At 44.5% G+C, this 9,041-nt stretch overlaps 1 protein-coding gene across 1 annotated transcript; it reads right to left on the reverse strand.

Moving 5' to 3' along the window:
- Positions 1–1,569: 1,569 nt before the first annotated feature.
- LOC121576434 (cytochrome b-c1 complex subunit 6, mitochondrial-like) lies at positions 1,570–5,701 on the reverse strand. Its single transcript, XM_045223492.1, has 4 exons — positions 5,563–5,701; positions 5,252–5,287; positions 4,826–4,987; positions 1,570–1,763 (listed from the first exon to the last, which is right to left on the reverse strand). The coding sequence occupies exons 1-4, from the start codon at positions 5,605–5,607 to the stop codon at positions 1,731–1,733; spliced, it is 276 nt and encodes a 91-aa protein (XP_045079427.1). The 5' UTR covers positions 5,608–5,701; the 3' UTR covers positions 1,570–1,730.
- Positions 5,702–9,041: the final 3,340 nt, after the last annotated feature.

A 9,041-nucleotide genomic window follows, 5' to 3' on the forward strand; every position in this document is an offset into this window, starting at 1 on the left:
TCCTTTCCTCAATCCTATTGAGGAGTATTTCTCCGCTTGGAGGTGGAGAGTGTATGAGCATCGGGCTCAAGATCAGAGGTCCCTGCTCCATGCAATGGACGCTGCGTGTGAGGATATTACAGGAGATCAGTGTAGGGGATGGTTGCGACATGCACGCCGTTTCTTCCTCGTTGCATCGCAAGGGAGAATATACGCTGTGATGTGGACGAGAATCTGTGGCCAGACAGACAGCAGCGTGTGGATGGCCAGGAGGGTGAGGACAGCGACCAGTGAAGAACTGTTAGTAGTGAAACTCCAGCTTTATTTACAGCACTGTAGGCTGCATATAATTTTCATTGTTTTTTGTTTGTGTGTTTATATTACAGTATATTATGCTGTATACATTTTCTTTTACTCTGATGTATGGAAGTTACTTTATGTGTGTGAATGATAATGGTTACAATTTCCTTGGCAGTATGAGTGCAATGTGTGATGTCAAACCTTGGAGGCTACTCTTACCCTAAAATCCTATTTATTTTTTTCAGTTTTATACACAATTGTATTCTGTCAGCTAGACAAAAAACAGTACAGTAACCATTGTCAATGAAGGACTGGGCTAAGACTGAAAGGTGGACATGAGGGATATTTCAATGGTCCTCTGCCATAGTGACAAAACATCTAAACATTTTGACTTGCAGTGCTTACACAATGCCAAAGGGACGAAGCATTTTGGGGGCACTGACTGTTTAAATGAGAAGGAAATTTAGTTTTGACACATGCGTGAACTGTTTTGGGAGAGGTATGAGCTTTTGCAGGTGAACCATGGTGTTGTGCCGAACCATCCACGTTATTTTGGCTAAAGCACCAAGTGTTGAGAACGTCCGGTCTGTTTCAAGAAATGAGCCAAAGCAATTGAGAAGGATCTTTGCCATTTTCGTGGCACTGACTCCTTATATGGGAAAGGAATTTAGTTTTGAAGCATGAGTGAACAGTTTTAGAAAAGATATGAGCTTTTGCAAGTGAGCTATAGTGTTGTGCTGAACTGTAAGACTGTTTTGCCAAATGATCTTAGAGTTTTGAGAATGTAATTTCTGTTTCAAGAAATGAGCCAAACCAATGGAGAAAAACTGTAAATTCGTGTTCTAATTCCTAATTCAATGGTCCAGTTTGCCTTCGGATGGTTGCCTGGCTACCCAGTCTCATTGTTCCGGCCAAACGCCACGCTCTTCTCTGCAATGAAGTAGCCATGTAGCGATCGATAGAGCCAAGGCCATTCGGATGGGGAACCTGTGATACATCTTTTAAGGCACATTAAGCTACTCTTGTGCCAAAAAATTATTGTATCTTGTCAGGGACTGTTGATTGCATGAAGGCATGCTATACAATAGGTTTTAATTATGTGAAATTGTGTTTAAGCTGAACATAAATGCTTTGCAGTTATCCAGTTGAGACCAATGACCAAATTAATGTATGCTGCACTTGCCAAATTGATGCATCATTCCCAGTCTCAATAACTATACAGCCAGCCGGTAGACAAGATTAGATGCATCATCCAATATATTAAATCCAAACACAGAAAACAAACACTGATTCAACACTTAATCTATAATTTATTCACATGAACAGATACAGTGTGTATGAGGTTACAACAGACTCAGAGGAATCCTTTAAAACCAGGTATTTCAGTTAAATGGTAGTTGTCTATATCTGACCGGGAACTTCCACCAGTAGTGCAGGGAGCTGGAGGGACTTTACTTGACAGAATGGAAGACTTTGTGAGCCACCTGGAGGACAGAAATTAAAGGGCAAGTTATTGCAAACTGTCTTGTACAAATGTATGCAAAGTGAGTGACACTTTTGTCTCCTTAAGTAGCTAGTTATCCCATCCAAAGTTGGAGTATTTTCTCTTCATTCCTCCTATCTGACGATAGAATGTACACAACCTTATCACCAAATGAGGTTCGGTCCACTCTTCTGTCCCTGTTTCTCCACAGCCTTCTCCTCCATCCTGCTATTCAACTACTGTATCCAATTTGTAAGTCGCTCTGGATAAGAGCGTCTGCTAAATTACGAAAATGTAAAATGAAAATGTACTGTACTCAGATTCTAAGATCTCCAATCATGAGGAACTTAATGAAGGAGGAACATGTTATAGAGTAAATCCACTGACTCCTGAAAATTGATATAATCTTGGCTGTAGAAGTTCAAACGTTGAGTCATCTAATTTACCCATGCATCAGTTGTGGTGGTACACCTGGATGTTTATCCCAATGCTGACAGTAATACTAGGCTATTATTTTCCCTAGAGATATAGGGAGGGGGTATACTGCTACGTATCTCTCGAATACACTGACTGCATCTCAATAGTCTTAAGTCGCTTCCTCTCCTCGTTTCCCCTCTATCATCTACACTGAGGTGAAGAAACTGGACAGGTGAAAGCAAACACCCAGTATGGTTTCAACCACAGTGCTGTCAACTGTTTTCAGAACAGTACAGATGAAGGAGAGGAGACAAGGAGAGGGAGCCACTGTGTACGATTGAGGTGAACCCACTGATATCACTCTCTCGTCATGTTCATTCTTGGCAGACAGAGATCTACCTCCAGCCTACATACAGTACCAATCTGGAATACCTACGTGTTTCAAGCAGACCACCATAGTCCCTGTGCAGAAGAACGCCAAGGTAACCTGTCTAAATGTCTATCGCCCCGTAGCGCTCACATCTGTAGCCATGAAATGCTTTGAAAGGCTGGTTATGGCTCACATCGACACCATCATCCCAGACAGCCTGGACCCACTCCAATTCGTATACCGCCCCAACAGATCCACAGATGACGCAATCTCTATTGCCCTCCACACTACCCTCTCCCACCTGGACAAGAGGAATGCCTATGTGAGAATGCTGTTCATTGATTCCAGCTCAGTGTTCAACACCATAGTGCCCTTCAAGCTCACTACTAAGCTAAGGACCCTGGGACTAAACACCTCCCTCTGAAACTGGATCCTGGACTTCCTGACGGGCCGCCCCCAGGTGGTGAGTGTATGCAACAACACATCCGCCACGCTGACCCTCAACACGGGGGCCCCTCAGGGGTGCATGCTTAGTTCCCTCCTGTACTCCCTGTTCACGACTGTGTGACCGCGGACAACTCCAACACCATCATTAAGTTTGCTTACGACACTACAGTGGTAGGCCTGATCACCAACAACGATGAGACAGCCTATAGAGAGGAGGTCAGTGACCAGGCAGGTGTGTTGCCAGGACAACAACCTCTCCCTCATCAGCAGCAAGACAAAGTAGCTGATCATGGACTACAGGAAACGGATGGCCAAGCACGCCCCCATCCACATCGACGGGCTGTAGTGGAGAGGGTCGAGAGCTTCCAGTTCCTCTGTGTCCACATCATTAAGGAATTAACATGGTTCACACACACCAACACAGTCGTGAAGAAGGCACGACAATGCCTCTTCCCCCTCAGGAGGCTGAAAAGATTTGGCATGGGCCCTCAGATCCTCAAAAAGTTACAGCTGCACCACTGAAAGCATCTTGACTGGCTGCATCACCGCCTGGTATGGCAACTGCTTGGCATCCAACCGCAAGGTCCTACAGAGGGTACTGCGTACGGCCCAGTACCTCACAGGGGCTGAGCTCCCTGCCATCCAGGACCTCTAAGCGGAGTCAGAGGAAGGCCCTGAAAATGGTCAAAGACTCCAGCCACCCAAGTCATACTGTTCTCTCTGTTACTGCACAGCAAGTGGTACTGATGCACCAAGTCTGGAACGAACAGGACCCTGAACAGCTTCTACCACCAAGCCATAAGAGTGCTAAATAGTTAACCAAATAGCTACCCGGACTGTCTGCATTGACCCCCCCAACTCTTTTGACTCGTCACATACGCTGCTACTTCTTATTATCTATCCTGTTTCCTAGTCACTTTACCCCTACCTATATGTACATATCTACCTCAATTAGCTCGTACCCCTGCACATCGACTCGGTACTGGTACATTTAAATTACATTTACATTTGTCATTTAGCAGACGCTCTTATCCAGAGCGACTTACAAATTGGTGCATTCACCTTATGATAGCCAGTGGGACAACCACTTTACAATAGGTTATTATTATTTTTTTTATTTTTTTGGGGGGGGGGTAAGGGGGGGTAGAAGGATTACTTTATCCTATCTCAGGTATTCCTTAAAGAGGTGGGGTTTCAAGTGTCTCCGGAAGGTGGTGAGTGACTCCGCTGTCCTGGCGTCGTGAGGGAGCTTGTTCCACCATTGGGGTGCCAGAGCAGCGAACAGTTTTGACTGGGCTGAGCGGGAACTGTGCTTCCGCAGAGGTAGGGGAGCCAGCAGGCCAGAGGTGGATGAACGTAGTGCCCTCGTTTTGGTGTAGGGACTGATCAGAGCCTGAAGGTACGGAGGTGCCGTTCCCCTCACAGCTCCGTAGGCAAGCACCATGGTCTTGTAGCAGATGCAAGCTTCAACTGGAAGCCAGTGGAGTGTGCGGAGGAGCGGGGTGACCTGAGAGAACTTGGGAAGGTCGAACACTGTGTATATAGCCAGGTTATCATTACTCATTGTGTATTTATTCCTTGTGTTATTATTTTTCTATTATTTTTTTTCTCTGCATTGTTGGGAAAGGCCCGTAAGTAAGCATTTCACTGTTAGTCTACACCTGTTGTTTATGAAGCATGTGACAAATAACATTTGATTTGAGTAGGCTCTATCAAGAGCTGCAGGGCGCTATCAATGGAGTCACATGCACTCTCATGCCTGCTTGTATGTATTCCCTTGCACCCTCTTGTTCACTGTTGGTGAAAGTGTCTGGGTAGATCTCACGTACACAGTGGTCCCGCGCATGGAGGAAGTCAAAAAGCTCCTCAGTGCAGTCCTCTCTGGTTTCGGACTTGGAGCCGACCCTGGATTCGCAGTCCTCCAGTTTCGCCCTGGCGTGGACGCAGTGCTCTGCCTGCGCACACTTGTCCCGCACCACCTCAAGGGGGTCCTGGAACAGATAAACCAAGGCCAATAAGTACACAAACCATCTATTCTCCTAGCCTGGTCTCAGATCTGTTTCTGCTATAGCCAACATGTCTGGCATAACAAATAACCATAGGACTTGGCTATAGCTCAAACAGAATTGGGACCAGGCTATTTATTCCCTCCAGTTGCATGACAACTAGTTAGCTATGTGAGAACAGATTATGTGGGTTTTAGAACAAATGCAAGGTGGGCAGATTATGCTGCATCAAACCAAATCGATTCATACCACCATATCTTCCTCCTCCTCGTCTTCCTCCTCTTCCTGAAAGAAAAACACATTTCAAACCACTCGAAACATTACACCGATAGAACCCACTGGACAATTTAATAAGGTTGTTAACTAAGCTAACTAGCGCATGGTATTTATTGCCACTGGTTGATCGAAAGCAACCTAGCAGATTATTGGCTAACTAGCTAGCGAGTTTGCTAACGTACCAGATAGCCAATTTGGCTATCTCAGGTTTGGCCTTTAAAAAAATGAGCCAGTTCATTATTTAACCACATATTGAATAAAAAAATAGTGAGTTCACGTCTTACATCTTCGGGTTCCCCGGTTAGGACCATTTTCTCCTCGAAACCCATGACGTTTGTGCTCTTGACCAGGTATGACCCGCTGTTACATGAAGAATTTGATGTTGGAGGACGGACCAGTCCAGGTCACTCACCGGATGTTATCGTGTCGTCACATCACTTCAGTTTCCACTAGTAACAACAAAGTCGAAATTGGCTATGTCGTAAAAATCATTTTTTTTGCTCCTTTTTGGTCTTAATTCAAAGGTTAGCAGTGTGGTTAAGGTTAGGGTTAGGTTTGAATTCACATTTTAAGAAGATAAATTGTAGAAATGGGCGGGGTTTATAACTTTGTGGCTGTGGTAACTAGTGACGACCATTTACCTCTTCTACAGTGAGGGAAAAAAGTATTTGATCCCCTGCTGATTTTGTACGTTTGCCCACTGACAAAGACATGATCAGTCTATAATTTTAATGGTAGGTTTATTTGAACAGTGAGAGACAGAATAACAACGAAAAAATCCAGAAAAACGCATGTCAAAAATGTTATAAATTGATTTTTCATTTTAATGAGGGAAATAAGTATTTGACCCCTCTGCAAAACATGACTTAGTACTTGGTGGCAAAACCCTTGTTGGCAATCACAGAGGTCAGACGTTTCTTGTAGTTGGCCACCAGGTTTGCACACATCTCAGGAGGGATTTTGTCCCACTCCTCTTTGCAGATCTTCTCCAAGTCATTAAGGTTTCGAGGCTGATGTTTGGCAACTCGAACCTTCAGCCTCCCTCCACAGATTTTCTATGGGATTAAGGTCTGGAGACTGGCTAGGCCACTCCAGGACCTTAATGTGCTTTTTCTTGAGCCACTCCTTTGTTGCCTTGGCCGTGTGTTTTGGGTCATTGTCATGCTGGAATACCCATCCACGACCCATTTTCAATGCCCTGGCTGAGGGAAGGAGGTTCTCACCCAAGATTTGACGGTACATGGCCCCGTCCATCGTCCCTTTGATGCAGTGAAGTTGTCCTGTCCCCTTAGCAGAAAAACACCCCCAAAGCATAATGTTTCCACCTCCATGTTTGACGGTGGGGATGGTGTTCTTGGGGTCATAGGCAGCATTCCTTATCCTCCAAACACGGCGAGTTGAGTTGATGCCAAAGAGCTCGAGTTTGGTCTCATCTGACCACAACACTTTCACCCAGTTCTCCTCTGAATCATTCAGATGTTCATTGGCAAACTTCAGACGGCCCTGTATATGTGCTTTCTTGAGCAGGGGGACCTTACGGGTGCTGCAGGATTTCAGTCCTTCACAGCGTAGTGTGTTACCAATTGTTTTCTTGGTGACTATGGTCCCAGCTGCCTTGAGATCATTGACAAGATCCTCCCGTGTAGTTCTGGGCCGATTCCTCACCGTTCTCATGATCATTGTAACTCCACGAGGTGAGATCTTGCATGGAGCCCCAGGCCAAGGGAGATTGACAGTTATTTTGTGTTTCTTCCATTTGCGAATAATCGCACCAATTGTTGTCACCTTCTCACCAAGCTGCTTGGCGATGGTCTTGTAGCCCATTCCAGCCTTGTGTAGGTCTACAATCTTGTCCCTGACATCCTTGGAGAGCTCTTTGGTCTTGGCCATGGTGGAGAGTTTGGAATCTGATTGATTGATTGCTTCTGTGGACAGGTGTCTTTTATACAGGTAACAAGCTGAGATTAGGAGCACTCCCTTTTAGAGTGTGCTCCTAATCTCAGCTCGTTACCTGTATAAAAGACACCTGGGAGCCAGAAATCTTTCTGATTGAGAAGGAGTCAAATACTTATATGCAAATCAATTTATAACATTTTTGACATGCGTTTTTCTGGATTTTTTTCTGAAAACTGTTGTGCTGATTAAAGAAGCAATAAAACTGGCCTTCTTGAGACTAGTTGAGTATCTGGCGCATCAGCAATTGTGCGTTCGATTACAGGATCAAAATGGCCAGAAACGAACTTTCTTCTGAAACTCGTCAGTCTATTCTTGTTCTGAGAAATGAAGACTATTCCATGCGAGAAATTGGCAAGAAACTGAAGATCTTGTACAACGCTGTGTACTACTCCCTTCACAGAACAGCGCAAACTGGCTCTAACCAGTATAGAAAGAGGAGTGGGAGGCCCCGGTGCACAACTGAGCAAGAGGACAAATACATTAGAGTGTCTAGTTTGAGAAACAGACACCTCACAGGTCCTCAACTGGCAGCTTCATTAAATAGTACCCGCAAAACACCAGTCTCAACGTCAACAGTGAAGAGGCGACTCCGGGATGCTGACCTTCTAGACAGAGTTGCAAAGAAAAAGCCAAATCTCAGACTGGCCAATAAAAATAAAAGATTAAGATGGGCAAAAGATCAGACACTGGACAGAGGAAGATTGGAAAAAAGGGTTATGGACAGACAAATCGAAGTTTGAGGTGTTCGGATAACAAAGAAGAACATTTGTGAGATGCAGACCAAATGAAAAGATGCTGGAGGAATGCTTGATGCCATCTGTCAAGCATGGTGGAGGTAATGTGATGGTCTGGGGGTGCTTTGGTGGTGGTAAAGTGGGAGATTTGTACAGGGTAAAAGGGATCTTGAAGAAGGAAGGCTATCACTCCATTTTGCAACGTCATGCCATACCCTGTGGACTGTGCTTGATTGGAGCCAATTTCCTCCTACAACAGGACAATGACCCAAAGCTCAGCTCCAAACTATGCAAGAACTATTTAGGGAAGAAGCAGTCAGCTGGTATTCTGTCTATAATGGAGTGGCCAGCACAGTCACCGGATCTCAACCCTATTGAGCTGTTGTAGGAGCATCTTGACCGTATGGTACGTAAGAAGTGCCCATCAAGCCAATCCAACTAGTGGGAGGTGCTTCAGGAAGCATGGGGTGAAATCTCTTCAGATTACCTCAACAAATTGACAACTAGAATGCCAAAGGTCTGCAAGGCTGTAATCGCTGCAAATGGAGGATTCTTTGACGAAAGCAAAGTTTGAAGGACACAATTATTATTTCTATTAAAAATCATTATTTCTAACCTTGTCAATGATTACATTTCCTGTGCATTTTGCTATATTTCCTATTCAAACTCATGTATGTTTTCATGGAAAACAAGGACATTTCTAAGTGACCCCAAACTTTTGAACGGTAGTGTATATATTTTTACAAATATAATTTCCTTTATTATTTTCCCCTAATCCTACCATCCCTCCCCTAATTGGAGTAAACTAATCGACAACAACTCTTAGGCTTCTACTTCCAGCTTATACAAACTATACACATTTTACGGACACAGTATAGTTTACAATATTTATATTTTGTTTGTTTTTAGTCCCATCTTTCAGCTCCACTCAAACCCTCCCATCTTTCTCTCAACACCATCCAGTTTTGCGTACTCTGGATCTGTTTTTTTCTGGGTCTGAGACCACCTCCACCCCCCTTCGCTGGAGCTTCCTCTACATGTCCAAATACCCAGAGTATGTTGTCCCAAAGGTA

This window comes from Coregonus clupeaformis, chromosome 11, assembly GCF_020615455.1.
Source record: "Coregonus clupeaformis isolate EN_2021a chromosome 11, ASM2061545v1, whole genome shotgun sequence".
In the NCBI taxonomy this organism is placed as follows: Eukaryota; Metazoa; Chordata; class Actinopteri; order Salmoniformes; family Salmonidae; genus Coregonus; species Coregonus clupeaformis.

Coding starts and splice junctions, on each gene's coding strand:
- LOC121576434 (XM_045223492.1), bottom strand. CDS start 5,607: ATGGGTTTCGAGGAGAAAATGGTCCTAACCGGGGAACCCGAAGAT. Junction 4,988..5,251: donor AGGAGGAGGAAGATATGGTG/GTATGAATCGAT, acceptor TATCTGTTCCAG/GACCCCCTTGAGGTGGTGCG. Junction 1,764..4,825: donor TCCATGCGCGGGACCACTGT/GTACGTGAGATC, acceptor TCTGTCCTCCAG/GTGGCTCACAAAGTCTTCCA.